General features: G+C 33.7%; 3 protein-coding genes across 5 annotated transcripts; 1 reads left to right on the plus strand and 2 right to left on the minus strand.

Annotated features, from left to right (window-relative positions):
- The first annotated feature begins 5,893 nt into the window (after positions 1 to 5,893).
- On the plus strand, positions 5,894 to 13,152 carry LOC130983028 (kinesin-like protein KIN-14E). The gene is made up of 24 exons (XM_057907196.1): positions 5,894 to 6,077; positions 6,430 to 6,651; positions 7,006 to 7,078; positions 7,265 to 7,396; positions 7,478 to 7,716; positions 7,803 to 8,130; positions 8,241 to 8,334; positions 8,434 to 8,615; positions 8,724 to 8,839; positions 8,974 to 9,076; positions 9,227 to 9,379; positions 9,477 to 9,623; positions 9,742 to 9,942; positions 10,102 to 10,266; positions 10,346 to 10,456; positions 10,558 to 10,698; positions 10,791 to 10,985; positions 11,066 to 11,192; positions 11,297 to 11,499; positions 11,606 to 11,788; positions 11,959 to 12,054; positions 12,140 to 12,337; positions 12,424 to 12,695; positions 12,790 to 13,152. The coding sequence occupies exons 2-24, from the start codon at positions 6,491 to 6,493 to the stop codon at positions 12,980 to 12,982; spliced, it is 3,813 nt and encodes a 1,270-aa protein (XP_057763179.1). The 5' UTR covers positions 5,894 to 6,077; positions 6,430 to 6,490; the 3' UTR covers positions 12,983 to 13,152.
- A 108-nt stretch (positions 13,153 to 13,260) lies between these two features.
- LOC130983122 (probable L-type lectin-domain containing receptor kinase S.5) lies at positions 13,261 to 14,781 on the minus strand. Of its 3 annotated transcripts, none has more exons than XM_057907304.1 (2): positions 14,414 to 14,781; positions 13,261 to 14,158 (listed from the first exon to the last, which is right to left on the minus strand). In XM_057907304.1, the coding sequence occupies exon 2, from the start codon at positions 13,935 to 13,937 to the stop codon at positions 13,359 to 13,361; it is 579 nt and encodes a 192-aa protein (XP_057763287.1). In that variant the 5' UTR covers positions 13,938 to 14,158; positions 14,414 to 14,781; the 3' UTR covers positions 13,261 to 13,358. The 3 variants fall into 3 exon arrangements, with proteins under 3 accessions (XP_057763287.1, XP_057763286.1, XP_057763288.1); XM_057907303.1 differs by having other exon boundaries at positions 14,401 to 14,781; XM_057907305.1 differs by lacking the exon at positions 14,414 to 14,781 and adding an exon at positions 14,260 to 14,330.
- A 1,880-nt stretch (positions 14,782 to 16,661) lies between these two features.
- Positions 16,662 to 17,252, minus strand: LOC130979834 (uncharacterized). Its single transcript, XM_057903380.1, has one exon. The coding sequence runs from the start codon at positions 17,250 to 17,252 to the stop codon at positions 16,662 to 16,664; it is 591 nt and encodes a 196-aa protein (XP_057759363.1).
- Positions 17,253 to 17,866: the final 614 nt, after the last annotated feature.

Below are 17,866 nucleotides of genomic sequence, written 5' to 3' on the forward strand. Positions count from 1 at the left end.
ACATTATAGCAGTAATTACCATATTCAGTTATGAAAGCTGTTTTTTCCTGGTCTGATGGATGCATAAAAATCTGGTTGTAACCAGAATATGCATCCATGAAACTCAGTGTACCGTAACCGCATGAGTTATCTACTAAGCTATCTATGCAGGGTAAGGGATAAGCATCTTTAGGACATGCTTTATTTAAATCAGTGAAATCGACGCACATGCGCCATTTACCGTTGTGTTTTTTTTACCATAACGATGTTAGCTAACCATGTCGTGAATCTGAGTTCCCGTATGAATTGAGCATCGATGAGCTTTTTGACTTCTATCATGGAAGCCTCTCTCTTTTCGTTTCCGAGATTTCGCTTTTTCTGAGAAATTGGTCGGGCTGATGGATTGACTGCTAATCTGTGTGTTATTACTGATGGGCTAATTCCCGGCATATCCCCTGAGGTCCAAGCAAATAGATCGGCATTCTGACGTAAGAATGTGGTCAGCTTTTCCTTCGCGTCTTTATGCATTGACGCTCCGATGAAGGTGAACTTCGCTTGATCATCAGTCAAGGTGACCTTTATTAGATCTTCATTTGGTGTAGGTCGTTCTTGAAAATCGGCTCTTGGGTCCAGCTCGGCTAAGGCTGGTTGCTCTGATTGTATAGAATTGATGTGAACTTCGGCAGTTTTCCTTGTAGGCTTTAGGCTTATATTGTAGTAGCGGCGAGCTTCATGTAAATCACTGTGGATGGTTGCGATGATGTTATCCTGCACAGGAAACTTAACACAAAGGTGAAATGTTGAAACTATTGCAGTGAATTTATTGAGAAATGGCCTTCCTAATATAGCATTATAGGGACTGAAACAATCAACCACCAGATACTGGATGTCTTGTGTTTTAGACAAGGGATGTTCTCCGAGGGTGGTTTGTAACCACACCGATCCCATCACCGGGACTCGCTCTCCCGAGAAACCAACTAATTCTCCCGAGTATTGCTGTAAAATGTTAGTGCTCAGTTTCATTTTTTGAAATGTACTAAAAAAAAGGATATCGGCGCTACTCCCTGGATCAAGTAGTACTTTTTTTACTATAAGGTCGGCCAGTTGGATAGAAATGACCACGGGATCATCATAATTGGTGTAAGCAGCATTAAGGTCGGCGTGTCCGAAGGTCAGCTCGGGGATGTCCTGCACCGGAGTGGGGCTATGCGGAGTATCTTCGACTGCTAACATGGCCCTGTAAGTTCTTTTTCTAGCCGAGCTTGTATGGCCACCACCAGCATAACCGCCAGAAATGCAATTGATCACCCCTCGTGGTTGAGTAGGAGCTTTCTCTTTGTCATTTGATGACGGACCTGGCGTTAGTTGTTCGGAGCTCGATGCCGCTCTCTTTTGCATATGTCCTGTAATAAACTTGTCAAGATGTCCCTGACGTGCCAAGCGCTCTAGTAGATCTTTGGCGATGACACATTCGTCTGTTGTGTGGCCATGCTTCTGGTGAAAACTGCAGTATCGGGTTTTGTCCACGTTCTTTGCTTCTGGATAGGTGCCTGCTTTCCGAGGGGGTTTGATCAATTTAGAGTTCAGTATCTCCTTGATTATATCGTCCCGTTTTGTATTGAACTGGGTGTAAGATTCATATCGCGGGACAGGCTTAAAACTCTTTTTGTTGTCTCTTGGCTTTTCATCATCTTTTGGGGCCGACTTGTCTGCCTTTCGTGCCTGGCGAAGCTCCTCAATATCAATCTGTCCCTTGGCTTTTTCTCGAAATTCGGCCAAGGTTTTGGGTTTGGCAACGGCGATGGTCTCCTGAAATTTTCCTGGGCGCAGGCCGCTCTTAATTGCGTGCAAATGGACCTCAGGATGTAGGTCAGGGATTTGCATGGCCACTTTTGTGAATCGAGTTATATAATCTTTTAAGCTTTCTTGTGGTCCTTGCTTAATAGTCGTCAGATAGTCTGAGTCGTGGAGGTATATTGCAGACGCTGCAAAATGATCCTCGAACTGACTGGCTAGCTCCTGAAAGCGGGAAATTGAATCTGCAGGCAAAGAACAAAACCAGTCAAGTGCAGGACCGTCTAAAAAAGACGGAAAACATCGACAAAGAATTGGATCGGATGCACCGTTAACAATCATGATAGACCGGAATTTTTTGACGTGTTGCTTTGGGTCACCCAATCCGTCATATGGCACTAAGGTGGTCGGAAGGGTGAATTGTCTGGGGAGTTGAAAGTTCATTATATCGGCTGTAAACGGTCCTGCCGAGTTGTCGGGTTGCTCCTCCTCATTATCAGGGTGAGCTTCTTCGTTTCGTCGGTTTTCTTCATCCCTGCTCTGTGGCGTCTCAGAGACATGAGTTCTTTCGTTGTTCTCATGATCATTGTTGTGATGTTCTAAGCGAGCTTGCTCCAGTTGCGCAATCTGGTTCTGCATTCTCTGATTGTCCTCCGCCATCCGTTGATTTGCCTGTTGAAGCTCGGTCACCATCCTTAAAAGCTCGGATGGGGTGGGTGGGGGGACATCAGCCATAGGGGCACGTGAAGATTTCGGGGTTTAGCTCTAATGATGTCTCGAACTTCGGGCCCCACGGTGGGCGCCAAATGTTCTTACCAGCTCCGGCCGAGGTATAGGTCGCTTTCTAGATAGGTCGGCAGACTCCTGAGATACGATCCGGAACCTCGTCCACCAGAAGGAACACGGGGGTGGGTACCTGCAAAGGCACTCCGATGATCAAGTTAATAAGAGAATATGTATGAAGGTTATTTTTGTGACAGATTGATTACCTTCTCCTCCTTTTGCCTTTCCTTTTAAATCTGTTTGTTGCCGAACGTTAGACTTGGGTCGTAACGTTTGGAGAGGTGATTTATTGCTCATCCGACGTTATTGAGTGAGAATGAATGCTAATTGTAACCGAAGATCGGTTGTGATGGCGAATACGTTACCGAGCTTATAACTCGTAACCGACCATACAGCTCATATCAAGTACTAAACTACAATATGTAAATCACTTATTGATGGACTATTAAACCTTTATCAAATATTTTTTTTGTAATTATACATTTTATTTTAATTAATCTAATAATATTTTTTATTTTTCTAAAATAAACATTTAAAAGTATTTTTTTGACGAATCAGTCCACCAGCTAGCTAAACCCATTTAGTAATGGATTTTAGCGAAAGATGCATATTGAAAAAATACATAGCATATAAAGGGAGGATAAGGGTATGTTTGGAAAATTTGAAAAGTAATTCTTTTAAATTGTTGACTTATAAAAAGTATTAATGTTTAATACAATTTTTAAAATTAAATTACAGTTTTTTAAAAAATTATTTAAATATTTATAGAAAAGTTAAAAAAAATGACTTCTCTCATAATATTATTACTTTTTATTATATTTTTATCAAATAAACATTTTTAAAATTAAAAATATAAATATAAAATAACTTATTTATAAACAATTTTTAATATAGTTATTTATTGTTTAAATTATTTTTTTAAAAATAACTTAATTAAGTTGTTTAGTGTTTGATGCTAATAAATGTCACGTTTTATAAGTTTTTTTTTAGATACTTACTATGTATGATATGTACATTTTCAATATATATGTGAGTGTGCACCTTGGCATACTCTTGTGATTGTGGGCCCCATTCCAAATTATGCTTTCATTATTTATTCTTTTTACTTTGTCCTACTAATTAAGTAATAGAGTAAATTATCCAATTAGTTCTGAAAAATTTTTTAAATTAGTTTTTGAAATTTTTTTTTAATTAAATTTATTTTTAAAAAATTTTAAATTGGTCATTTTAGTTTTTTTCGTCATTTTTGTTATTAATGATGTCAAGATATATTGATGTAACACATTAAGTAATAATATAATACATATTTAATAGTTTTAATTGGCGACTAATATGATAAATTGATAAAATTATATTAAATTAACTCCAAATTGAAAGATTTTGATGCCTCAAGTTATCTTTTTAATTAAGTTTTGATTTGATATAATTTTATAAACTTACTATGTTAATAGTCAATTAAAATTTCTATATGTATTATAATATTATTTAACGTGTCACATTAATAAATTTTTTAGATCATCAACAAAAAAATAATACAATTAATTTAAAATTTTTAAAAGACAAATTTAATTAATTTTTTTTAAAAAGATTAATTTAAAAAACGAATAATAATTCTTCAAAACGAATTTGACAATTTCCCTTTAAATAATACCTACTACTACTACTAAACAAACATATTAGTATCACCATTAGACATTTATATTTGTTAGTTGTTACATAGACATGGTTATAAATACATTCTTCAACAATCATAATAATAGATAGTAATGATAGTATACATATGGAGTTGTATACTCACCTACGAGCAAATTATAGAAGATAATAGTTTACTTTCCATATTCTTATAATAATAAAGAACATGCATGTGCAACAATAATGTTCTATCAATTAATTTTAATGTACTTAGAGTTTTTTATATTTCTATTTAAACACGTTTCTTTTATTATAATTCAAATTGTAAACACGGTTATATAAATTAAATTCCATTATTATTTTAAATTGTGACATCATTATAATTTGTTATTAGTTACTATTTATGTATATGTACAATGAATTTCATTGCTGATTGCAGAATTAAGACTGCAAATAGAAAAATAAAATAGTCACCAAAAAAAAAAATAGAAAAAAAAAATAAAATGTGTGTATCATTTTGTATAAAACTGTCAATCATCAGGAAATGAAGTATATTAAAGTAAATTCCTTTTTTTCTTTTGAAAGCATATTAAAGTAAATTCTTATACCATCTGTTTGTGAATATATTATTAAGTTAATGGTCAAATTAATTTTAAAAAAATAGGTTATTTTTAAAATTTATGTCTAAAAATTTTTATCAATTAAATTAATTTTTTAAAGATTATAAATTAATTATTTTTGTCTTTCTATCACTCAATTAATAATTTTCATTAACAATTAATGATATAAAATATTAACTGGTAGCTACGTTTAAAAATTTATTAATTTAGTCTATTTTTTAATTATATAAATCTTAATCCTAATATAATTTAACGACACTAAATTGGTAAATTTTCATAAATATATTTATCTAGCATCTAATTAGATATATTAAATGTCATGGATGATAATGTAAATTAACATTTTATATCATCAATCATTTACAAAATTAATTAATCCAGTAAATAAAGAACGAAAATAATTAATTTATAATATTTAAAAAAATAATTTAATTAATAAATTCTTTTAAAAATAAATTTAAAAAATAAGTCATTTTTTAAAAATTGATTTAACTATTAAAGTATTAATCCATAAATATTAAAGAGAGAGAATCGTGCAGCTATGTATTGTGTATTTATTATTATTTTTAAATTTGATGAAAGCTTATTATTCGGCCGTACTATTTTATTTTATTTCATTTCATTTCGGTGGAATTGAAGCTCTTCAAGACAAAGGGTAAGAAAAGGGGATCCAAAGACTTTTGGAATTAGAAATTCAGAAATGGAATAAGCTAAATGAATGTACTATTGAGTAGTAACTACAATGCATAATTTAAAAAATAAAAAAATTTATTTACATACTAAAATTAATTATTATATTTATATATATAATTTAATTTATTTTTAATATATATTTTATATTTTAATTATATTTTATTTTAGTAGCTGATTTATTATTATAAAATATATTACATATATGCATGACTAATAGGTCACCAAAACATTGCATAGTATCATTATCTATGAATTAATTAAGGTGTAATTAATATTAATATATGAAACCATGATTCATTTATTTATGGCAACATTATTCTGAGTTTCTGACTGAGTGAAGAAGAAGAAAGTAATAAGAAAGTAAAAGAAAAAGAAAAGAAAACCGTGTTTGTGTTTGATTTCCAAAAAGTTTTGGTGCTTAATAATGCTCTCGTGACTCTCTCTCTCTCTTCATCACCAACAAAACCTTTCAATTTTTAAACCAATACACATATCTCATCTGCAACCAAATCTACTGCCATTCACTTCATACTTCAGAGTTCAGATCTCTCTCTCTCTCTCTCATTGCACTTTAAGGTTGTCTTTTATTTTATTTTTTTAGTACTGTTTAGCTGAGATACCTTGGAATGTGTGTCCGGTTTTGTTTCTTAATCTTCTGGATCTTCAACTACTTAGATCATTGCTCAACCTGCAGAATTTCAATGCATGCTTCTTCTTCTTCTTCTTCTTCTTCATTATGTTATTATTATTTCTTTTCCTTTTCTTTTTGGTCTCTGTCTTGATTCTCCATTGCTCGGTTTTATTCAGTCATATTTTCAATGCTGCAAATTCAGAAAGCTCCAATCTTTACTCCAAATGGTTGAAATGTTTCTGAGGCAATGAAACTGAAATGATGTATGCAAATTCAATTTTTTACTTTTCTATGCAGTGGAAGTCTGAACTCTGAAGGAGCTTAAGGAAGAGCAAATTTTGCTGCAAGTGGAAAAAAAATGACCATTGATATGCCACCATCTGTGGCACAAAGCGTGAGGACTAATAGATCTTCATTTAGTTCAAGCTTTGGCCATGAGGATAATACCCCTCTTCACCACTATTCTGCTGTTAGTAATGGTGATGGCTATGAAAGTGATAGCTCAAGTTTTGCACCACCGTGAGTATCATGCTTTGTTTCAAGTTTCATTGCATTATATTAATGCAAGTGTTTGATAAGTATTTTTGGATAAAAAGGTTGGAATTTTATGTGTTTGGTGTGTTGGCAAATGTTCAAACCTGAAATCAATGAGGCTGAAATTTCTGAATTATATTAGTAAAGTTTACCAAAGAACCTATGGATTTTCTTCCACAATTTTCTTGGTGTTCTCTGAAAACATTGTATGCTGCTGCTCACCATAATTTTCATATTATGCACTTTTTTCTCCTTTCCCCCATTTGAGTGGCTAGTTTTATGGCAATGCAAGAACGAATTCTCTGATTGTGACTTAGTGATTGTATTCATTTGTTGCAGCACACCAAACACTCTATCAACAGCTATTCCAGCTGAACTTGCTGGAGTTGTACCCTTGATTGATAGATTCCAGGTGCGGAATACATATTTCTATCTATCTAGAACTGTAATTTGCTTGAGTAATATTCTTCCCTCTTTATTATTTAACTCAATGATCTTTGTCCAACTAAGTTTATGTGTCATTGGTAGATTTAATTGATTGGTTTATGTGCATGTTCATGTCAAATCATCAAGTTCTCCTTGATGCTGTTTGTTATAGGTAGAAGGATTCTTAAAATTGATGCATAAACAAATTCAATCTGCCGGCAAACGAGGATTTTTTTCTAAAAGATCTGTGGGACCTCAAGTTCGAGAGAAACTTACATTCGAGGACATGCTTTGTTTCCAGAAGGTAATCAAATGCTAAATTTTCCATAATGCACAGTTAAGTATATCAAACACAATTGAAGAGCTAAGTTGAAAATTCATGTAGGATCCAATTCCAACATCGTTGCTTAAGCTGAACAGTGATTTGGCAAGTCGTTCAACAAAATTATTCCAGCTAGTTTTGAAATATATGGGTGTTGATTCATCTGATCGTGTATCTCCAATTAGCTTAGACGAACGAGTTGAGCTTGTAGGCAAAATATACAAGCAAAGTTTGAAACATTCAGAACTCCGAGATGAACTTTTTGTCCAGATATCAAAACAAACAAGGAACAACCCGGATAGGCATGCACATTTCTTAAGTACTTAATTTCATTCTTTCATGTTTTCTTGTAGTGGTTAATATCTTTGTTGGTCTTTATCTAAATCAGGGAATCGTTGATTAAAGCATGGGAGTTAATGTATTTATGTGTATCTTGCATGCCTCCTAGTAAAGACATTGGGGGATATCTATCAGAATATATTCATCATATAGTAAATGGTGTGAATACCGGCCCCGAGATTCAAGCCCTTGCATTGAATACATTGAGTGCATTGAAGCGCTCTGTCAAGGCTGGTCCTAGACATATAATTCCAGGGCCCAAGGAGATTGAAGCTCAGTTGACTGGGAAAAAGCTTACAACTATAGTGTTCTTCCTAGATGAAACTTTTGAAGAAATTTCATATGACATGTCAACAACGGTTGCTGATGCTGTTGAGGTTTTCTTAAAACTCTTATCTACTGCTGTCTTAGACATAGTTATTTTCCTTTTGTTTCAATTTCTTGATATCCTCAATCAATTGTGTTCACTCTATCAAGATTGCTTCAGGAACTTGCAGGGATCATCAAGTTGTCAACATACTCTAGCTTTAGCCTCTTTGAATGTCGCAAAGCTGTTACTGCCTCGAAATCACCTGATTCCGGTAATCTCCTTTTCCCCCTCATTGCTTCGTTGCTTGTTGATATTGTTAATCTAGCTATCTGAAATCAATAGTCTCACAACTGTTCTTATTGTTACTTAGAGGAGTACGTTGGGCTAGATGATAATAAACATATTGGGGATCTACTAGCAGAATTTAAGGCAGCAAAAGATCGAAGCAAAGGAGAAATTTTGCATTGTAAATTGATCTTCAAGAAGAAATTATTTCGTGAATCAGATGAAGCTGTGACAGATCCAATGTTTATGCAGTTGTCCTATGTACAAGTATGCCTTTTTTATTTTCTTTTTTGTTAATGAAAAAGAATTTCTAACTTTTAACTGTAATTGCCTTAAAAGGTATATGGTTTTCTGATGCTGGATGTGTTATTACAGTTGCAACATGATTATATTTTTGGAAATTATCCGGTTGGAAGGGATGAAGCATCCCAGCTATCTGCATTGCAAATTTTAGCTGAGATTGGATTTGTTAGGAGACCCGAATCATGCTCGTAAGTGGTTTTCAACTATCATCTTGTTGCAAGCTATCATCCTACAGTGTTTAGCATGCTATTGTTGATGTTCTGTTGATTGAACTTGGAATTATCTAATCTACAGAACTGACTCAAATATCTGTATTTATCAGTGACTGGAGCTCATTTCTTGAGCGATTTCTGCCTAGACAAATTGCAATGACACGAGCAAGACGGGAATGGGAGCTGGACATTCTTTCGTGCTACCATTCACTGGTATGGGACTCTGGCTAAGAGCTTGCACCATCTGTTTATCATTTTTCTAGTTGTAGTTTGTGTCATTGATTATTATTGATATCCTTCAGTCTGCACTTAATAGTAGTCATTTTTCTTCTGTCATTTAATATAGCATTCCTTTTTTCGTAGGAGCATTTGACAAAAGATGATGCAAGACAGCAATTTCTGCATATACTCAGGACACTTCCATATGGGAATTCCGTTTTCTTCAATGTTCGCAAGATTGACGATCCAATCGGGCTTTTACCTGGACGAATAATATTAGGAATTAACAAAAGAGGGGTGAGAATTTATAGTGTGATTAAAATGTTTTAGACTTAAATTTTTAGAAATGAGTTGATCTTTTAGTTAAATGTTTCTTCTGAGATATTGTATACAGGTCCACTTTTTCCGTCCAGTTCCCAAGGAGTATTTGCATTCAGCTGAGTTGAGAGATATAATGCAATTCGGAAGCAGCAACACTGCAGTATTTTTTAAAATGCGAGTTGCAGGTGTTCTCCACATATTCCAATTTGAAACCAAGCAGGTGATGCTTTGTTTGACATAAACTATTCAAGTTCTTGATTTTGGTCCTTCTTACTTGACTAATATCTTTATCAGTTTGGAGTTATTGAATGTCATTGGTATTTCATCCTTCATTGTAGGGTGAGGAAATTTGTGTAGCTCTTCAAACACATATAAATGATGTAATGCTCCGTCGCTACTCAAAAGCACGGACTACTGCTGGTGGTTCTTTGAATGAAGATATCTCTAGTAATTTCAAGTCTCCTAATTTGGAATCATATGAGAAGCGTGTCCAAGATTTATCAAAGCTTGCTGAAGAGTATAAAAGAAATGCTGATCAAGTAAGTTTAAGCTTCTAATTTCTAATGTATGTTATGATATGCTGTGCAAAATTAAGGTTTATCCTAAACTCTAAATCCTTAATGATTGAAGCCTTAAGCATTAGGTCAATGCATATTTTTTCGGTCAATTGATATAATATCTTAAATTATGTTGAATAGTTGCGTGAAGAATTGAACGAGAAGCGAAAACAAGAAGAGAAAATGCTACAAGAGTTGGAGAGCTTGAACGAATCCTTGAATGTTGATAAGCTTAGTCTTGAGGAAGTTACAAATGACCGTGATAGGCTTATCTCATTATGTGATGAAAAAGATAAGGCTCTTCAGGTAAAGTTCTTAACTTAATTGAATTGGTCTTAACATCTTCACATTATTGACCTATCTCAATGATTATACAATCTACTAGGCTGCAATTCTAGAGAAAAGGAACATGGAAACAAGGATGACCAAGTTGAATAAATTGGTTATAGAGAAAGAGAACACTACCCAAAATGAGCCTATTGGAGCAAATCAGCAAGTAAGATGCCTTTTGAAAGTAGTTGTTCATCGTCATTCTTCTTATTGATATAATTTATTTTAATTACATATCATTTGTGGACTTTGTCTGGTACTTGATAGGTTTTACAAAAGCTTGAAGCTGAGCTAAAACTTTGTAAAGATGAGCTTCGTGTAGCTGAAGAAACCATCAAAAGCTTGACAACTGACAAATTGATTTTGGAGCAGAGGCTGTCTAGCCTTGAGAAGAAAAATTCTGAAGAGGTAAAGAAGATTGAGATTCTATTAGTTATTTAACTTTAAAACCGATAATTCTAAGATGTTCAATCAGCATCATGGTGGTGGTTATAATGCAGAGTTCTTCTATTCAATTGAAACTTGAACAAGAACGCAAAACTCTGAAAGGTCAAGTTTATGACCTCGAAAGAAAAGTAGAAGTATTCAGACAAGAGTTAGTTGCTGCTGAGTCTACACTTTCAGCCAAGGACTCTGAATTGACTGCATTGAAGAGCAATTTGAGAGAGCTTGAAGAATTGAGAGAAATGAAAGAGGTTTTGATACTCTTGTCTCAACTTATGGTGTTAAATTTAAGATGCAAAGCAACTTATAAATTTCTTTTTACTTCATTTAGGACATTGATAGAAAGGACAAACAAACAGCTGCCATATTGAAGATGCAAGCAGCTCAACTAGCTGACATGGAGTTGCTTTATAAAGAAGAACAAGTTTTGAGGAAGCGATATTTTAATACAATAGAAGGTGGCAAGGATAAAGTTTTAATTACAAGAATTATGTCTTTGAGTTGTGAATTTACATATTTAATCAACATAATATGAACATTGGAATTTTGGCCTCTATTTCAGATATGAAAGGCAAGATAAGAGTGTACTGTCGGTTAAGGCCTCTAAGTAACAAAGAGATTGCTGAGAAAGATGGAGATTCTCTTACTACTGTAGATGAGTTTACTGTTGAACATCAATGGAAAGATGATAAACCAAAACAACACATATATGATCGTGTGTTTGATGGCAATGCCACTCAAGAAGATGTATTTGAGGATACAAGGGTAAGTAAAATCATGGCAAATTCTTGCTTTAGATATATATGAACATTAAAATTTTCTTACATCATCACTCTTTAACATTGTCATTATCTTGGCCATTACATTGCAGTACTTGGTGCAATCGGCTGTAGATGGTTATAATGTCTGCATTTTTGCTTATGGTCAAACTGGTTCCGGAAAGACATTTACAATTTATGGATCTGAAAGCAACCCTGGCCTTACCCCACGTGCCACTGCAGAACTTTTTAGAATTTTAAGGAGAGACAGTAACAAGTTTTCATTTTCCTTGAAGGTAACAATTTTAAATTTCAGATTAATAACTGTTTTGCATTTTTTTAAAAAATTATGTCATTATCTCCTGAATATATGTACAATGATCTTGCTGAAGTAGGTGATTAAGGTTTTTCCTTTGTCATGTGAGTGTAATAATATCATAATACTTCTTGTGCATCAATGATGCAGGCATACATGGTGGAACTATACCAAGATACACTTGTTGATCTTTTGTTACCAAAGAATGCCAAGCGTTTAAGATTGGATATTAAGAAGGACTCAAAGGTAAACATTTGTATTGATTGTAAATTTCCAATCTCAGATCATTTTTAAGAATCCAAAGTATTTAGAATTATTCAATTGATGCTAGGGAATGGTAGCTGTGGAAAATGTAACGACCGTGTCAATTTCTACCATGGACGAACTGAACAGCATAATACAAAAAGGATCTGAAAGGCGACATACTTCGGAAACGCAAATGAATGAAGAAAGCTCAAGATCTCATCTTATTCTATCAATAGTAATTGAAAGTACTAATCTTCAAAGTCAATCAGCTGCAAGGGGAAAGGTAGTACTATTCTTTAAGGTTATTTTGAAATATAGTTGTGCTGTTCTGTGGATGTTAACCTATTTTTATGTTGATTTGAAATACAGCTGAGTTTTGTGGACCTTGCTGGTTCAGAGAGAGTGAAAAAATCAGGTTCTGAAGGTAGTCAACTTAAAGAAGCACAAAGTATCAATAAATCATTATCAGCACTTGGAGATGTTATTAGTGCTTTATCCTCTGGTGGACAACACATACCTTATAGGAATCACAAGTTAACTATGTTGATGAGTGATTCATTGGGGGGAAATGCTAAAACTCTCATGTTTGTGAATGTGTCTCCAGCACAGTCTAGCTTGGATGAGACTCATAACTCTCTTATGTATGTCAACTATTTGTTTTTTTTTATCCTTTTTTTTCATATATAAAAAAAGAATTGCCTAACAAAATTGCATTATGTTTTAATGATAATTTAGGTATGCATCAAGGGTGAGGTCAATTGTGAATGATCCAAGCAAAAATGTTAGTTCAAAAGAGATAGCTAGGTTGAAAAAATTAGTTGCTTATTGGAAGGAGCAAGCAGGTAGAAAAGGGGAGGATGAAGACTTAGAAGAAATTCAAGATGTAAGACCTTCTAGAGATAGAATTGATGGCCGCCATTCTATGTAGAGTAACTATTTATTATTCAATTCTAAGAAAATAGGAACTGTCATTTGTTGTATTTTTGGTTTTGCTTCATTGGAATGTCATCTGTTCAATTTTCAAGATTGCATGTGCTTATAAATAGGTTGCAAGGTATAATTTTTTTTTGAGGGATGTAACTCTGTATAGTTGAATCTTGTATATATGTTGTTAATCTTTAACTCATTCAATATTAATGTATACATTATTCTTCCTAAATATGGTACTCAAAAGTATACAATTATACACTTCAGAGATAAGGTGTGGATAACATCTTAAATCTAGAACATCTTTTTTTATGAACTTACTTTGGAAAATGATTATAACTCCCCAAGACTTATAATTATAAGGCTATCAGTAACATTTAACGAGCAAAGAAGGTTGTGTTAATGGGAGAGCACTCAAAAGTTGCAGCTGTAGGCTCACTTGAAGAAGGATCACCTGAGGAAGCGCCGCTTTGATCCGCGGCAGGCCACACAAAAGGTGGCTTGAAGGGTGGAACATAAGGCACAGGAACTGACCCTGATATGATCTGAACAATTGTCTGCATCTTAGGCCTCTCACTTGCAATGGGGTGAGAGCATGCTAACCCCAATTTCAATACCCTCTCTGCTTCTTCAGCCTCAAACTCATTCTCTAGCCTTGGATCTACTGCTTCTAGTATCCTTCCCTCACGGTGCAAGTGCCAAACCCAATCCACAAGAAACTGATAGTCCAAATTCTTTGTCCATGGCCTCTGTCCACACACCACCTCCAGCAAGACTGCGCCGAATCCATACACGTCGGATTCACGCGTGGCCTTTCCGATGTATAAGCACTCTGGTGCAATGTAGCCTATAGTTCCAGGAACACCTTGCAAATTTGCATAAGATGTCTTCTCGTTCTCAATTGCACGAGCCAAACCAAAATCGCCTAAGCGTGCATTGAAGTCAGAGTCTAGCATGATGTTACTTGCCTTGAGATCTCTGTGGATCACTTTCTTATCGCATTCGTTGTGTAGGTAGTTCAAAGCAGCAACCAACCCTGATATGATCTTGTATCTTAGATGCTAATTTAATGGGGTTTTGTTGGTCTCTTCCTTGAAGAAAAGGTGATGATGATCTAAGCTTCCATTAGGCATGTATTCATATACTAAAAGTAGTATCCCATTCTTGTGGCACCATCCTGCATATTTATCATCAAATTAGTAAAAAAAAAAAAGCAATGCAATATAATATATATTCAGCTAATTATTACTAAATGAAACTTTAATAGTAGAGACTCACATGCAGTTCTCCTGAGAAGTTGATAGCTGATAACCAATAAATGATTAGACATGTTTGATTAAATTGTCATCTAATAATGTTTCACTATCAACTTCACATCAAGACAACTGTGTAAGTTTCCACCAACGTCAATATAGAGACCAAGTAAGCGGACAAGGTTCTTGTGGCGAAGAGAATTGATGATGGTGAGCTCAGCCAAGAAATCATGAGTGCTAGAGATCTTGTCCCTCAAGAACTTCTTGACACAGCCACCTGGGTCTTGTCCTTAGGGAGTGTTCCTCTGTAAACAGCACCAAAACCACCTTGTCCTAGCTTGTTCTTGACATCATCGAAGTTGTTGGTTGCCTTCTTCAGATCCTCAAAGATGTACTCTTTGGGGGTTCCCGGGAGGTTCCTGAGTGTGTTCACTAGCGTCTTGTCTGACCCACTCTGCCTTATCATTTTGCTTATGCATTTGAGGCAATACACAAATCTTCGAATGATGCTGATAATACCTATGGTTACAAGTATTAGAACAGCCACTAAATGGCGTTGGGGTGTTGAAAGTTGAAACCAAAATAACCTTAATTTTATTGTTTTAATTTGTATTAAAGTTGAAATTAATGTATTAAAATATTGCCCTGCCGAAATTAAAAGATAAAGAATGTATATGTCTCACTTTATATCGTCAACAAGGAGTCGTCGACAAACAATAATGTTAGTGATGAATATTGAATAATATTCATTTGAGTCGAATACTAATACTGTCATAGAAGTCCCATGTGGATAAGACTCATAACTTGTGACTTGTGAGTTGAGAAGAAATTAACAAAGGAAAAATAAAATTAAAATAATAAATCAGATTATTAATTTTAAATTTTAAAAAATAAGAATTTGTAATTAAATAAAATCATAATGAGTACGGTTACTTTTAATAGAATGTTAATCTCTTATTTTTTATTTATGATTTTCCGTCTGTAAAGTCATTCCGGTGCCGTTGCACTTTCTCGTTGTTCAGTCTGACGTCGCCCCGCCGACGCCGCCCAACCTCTCCTCGTTCTATTTGTGCTCTGTTGTGATGTGAGATCGCGCCGTAGCAGTCTCGTGCATCCTCTTTCTCATTGCTAGGGGTGCAAAAAGTCAAGCGGCCTGTCAGAAGCTGCAGTCTAACCTGTGTTTGGTTTGGTATGGCCCGACTTGTTATAGACACAGATTTAGACTCTTATAAAAAGTTTATTATATTAATAGACCAGACTCAAGCTTACTAATAAATTTTAATGGTCTGTTAGACCTGTTTGGACCTATTAATACATAATTACATATATAAATAATTTTTTATTATTAACAAAATTATAAAATATTTTAAATACTTTAAAATTTAAAAATTCTTATTAATATTAAATATGACATATTATATATAAACTAGTGTTAAACCCGTGCGATGCACGGGCTTATATTTAAATTTGATAAGTTAAATTAAAAATAATATTTTATAATCATATATTTTTTAAATTTAGTATAACACTATCATCATCGTTATATAATAAACGTGTTAAATATGTTGTTTTATCTTTATTCAAAGTAAAATATGAATAGAAGAGTTCAAAGTTTATAATATTCTTGAACCATAAGGAGGGAGATAAAAAAATAAGAACATATATAACTGTAATAATAACATGTTAATTTTACTCTAAATTTTATATCAAAAAGCTAATAAAAATTTATCGACAACCTAGTATCTTACTAACTTCATTAGAAAATCATTGGATGTTGTGCTCCTTGTTACACATTTCATTTCAAATTTGAAAAAAGAATTATAGATAAATTAGTTATATCTATAGTAAAGATTTGTACAAAAGTGTAAATCATAACATCTATTAAAATGAAAATAATATATTCTTACCTAAAATTATTAAAAATTAAAAATGCCTCTTTAGAATTAAAAAGGCCACGACATTTGTTGTCCATGGGTGAACACTGATTTTGGCAAATAAAGCCGTACATGTGATAATGATTGACCCTGACTCATGTTAATGGTCATTGCAAAGCATACTGTTAATGAAAATTGTCTCTGTTGGAACTTAAATGGCAATCCTGAATCTGAAGGGATCAAGTTCATTCTTGGAATGTACACTTTATCTCCAATATTTCTACCGGTCACTACCGTCGCTCCAATTACGTTGCTGCCAAGTTTGTTAACTATTAATCTTGTCCCGTTGCATAAACCTAAAGTCTGGTCTATGTTTCGCAGTAGCATTATAGCGACTCCTGACTTCAAAGTCAACTTGTGATTGAGTAGTCCGAACATTTGATGTCATTTAGAAACTCTGGTGTGAACCACTCTTGTTTTACATCTTCATTCTCATCAGTTTGACATGTTGTGTCAGAGCTCAAATACTCCTTTTCCATCCCTGGAAAGATTGTCAAGACAAAATGTTTACCTTCTCGACACTCTTAAGTGTGGGTGCAAGAATTGCTCTACTCTGAAAATACTTGTAATCTGACATGTTTTGCAACAAATTTAGATATGCAAAGTCTACCAAATGAGAGAGAAGATCATCAGTAGTTGTAATCAATAGATCATCTGGAATTTCAACTTCTGATTCATCACCAACAACAGAGCCAATATTTCCATTTCCAACATCAAGTATCCAATTAGCAAATATCTTCATTTCACCTTCATCTTGATCCGAAGAAGACATTAGAAGCCTCATATTCGTATGCAGTTTCAGAACCTTACAAAATGACCACAGATGGGATGAGTTAATAGCGGATGCTAATATATCGTGTCTACTTCCTTTCGAAATCACCGAAAGTATCTGTCTGAAATCAGCTCCTAGAACAACAATCTTACCACCAAATGGTTGATGTGTCTTATGTTGATCGGTAACTGACATAAGATTCCTAAGTGTCCGATCAAGTGCTTTAAAACGGCAGTTGTACCTTCCCTCGCATACAACATATTGAGAACTCAAAATTGGATCCTGTTTTGGACTTCTCTTATCTCTCCTCATACCACATCATGGCGTCGCAATGCCGACAAAAAATTCTGGGTCACCAATATCTATCACATCTAATAATCACCAAGATAATAAATTGTTTTAGTTATATCTGCAACAAATACTTTATATAAAAATATACCTTCTTTCACCATGTTAAGTATAAAAATAATTCATAAAAGATTACCGAAAAATATAATTTATGGATTAAAAAGATGAGATCATATAATACAATTTTATTGTGCCAACTTCAAGATTTAAGTTTTACAATCAATCAATGTTCAAATACAAAAATTATAATATATAACCATATCTTAGTTTAAATTTTAAAACTTGAACACTAAACGATAATTTTTTGTTTATAAAAAGCATAACAATAGTAAATAATAAAGTGCTGATATTGCTACTTCTTAAATTACTTGTATTCTCAGCAACATCGAATATGGTTGGGTATTAAATTTGCACATAATCATCTAAAATAGTCGTATTTTAGTAATATCCTCAACTTCTTGAAAATTTTTTGAAAGATTTGTAGTCAATTCCTTTAAAAATGTTTCTCTTTGTATTAGGTGTCTTTTTTTTCAGCTATGCACACTTCTTATAATTTTGTAGTATCTAATTTGAATTAT

This window comes from Arachis stenosperma, chromosome 5 (genome assembly GCF_014773155.1).
Source record: "Arachis stenosperma cultivar V10309 chromosome 5, arast.V10309.gnm1.PFL2, whole genome shotgun sequence".
Lineage (NCBI taxonomy): Eukaryota > Viridiplantae > Streptophyta > Magnoliopsida > Fabales > Fabaceae > Arachis > Arachis stenosperma.

What these genes read in the sequence shown, in the direction of transcription:
- LOC130983028 (XM_057907196.1), top strand. Translation starts at nt 6,491, where the DNA reads ATGACCATTGATATGCCACCATCTGTGGCACAAAGCGTGAGGACTAAT. An exon ending in ACAAGGAACAACCCGGATAG is followed by an intron (nt 7,717 to 7,802) that starts GCATGCACATTT and finishes TATCTAAATCAG; the next exon opens with GGAATCGTTGATTAAAGCAT. An exon ending in ATGTATTTGAGGATACAAGG is followed by an intron (nt 11,500 to 11,605) that starts GTAAGTAAAATC and finishes ATTACATTGCAG; the next exon opens with TACTTGGTGCAATCGGCTGT.
- LOC130983122 (XM_057907304.1), bottom strand. Translation starts at nt 13,937, where the DNA reads ATGCTAGACTCTGACTTCAATGCACGCTTAGGCGATTTTGGTTTGGCT.
- LOC130979834 (XM_057903380.1), bottom strand. Translation starts at nt 17,252, where the DNA reads ATGAGGAGAGATAAGAGAAGTCCAAAACAGGATCCAATTTTGAGTTCT.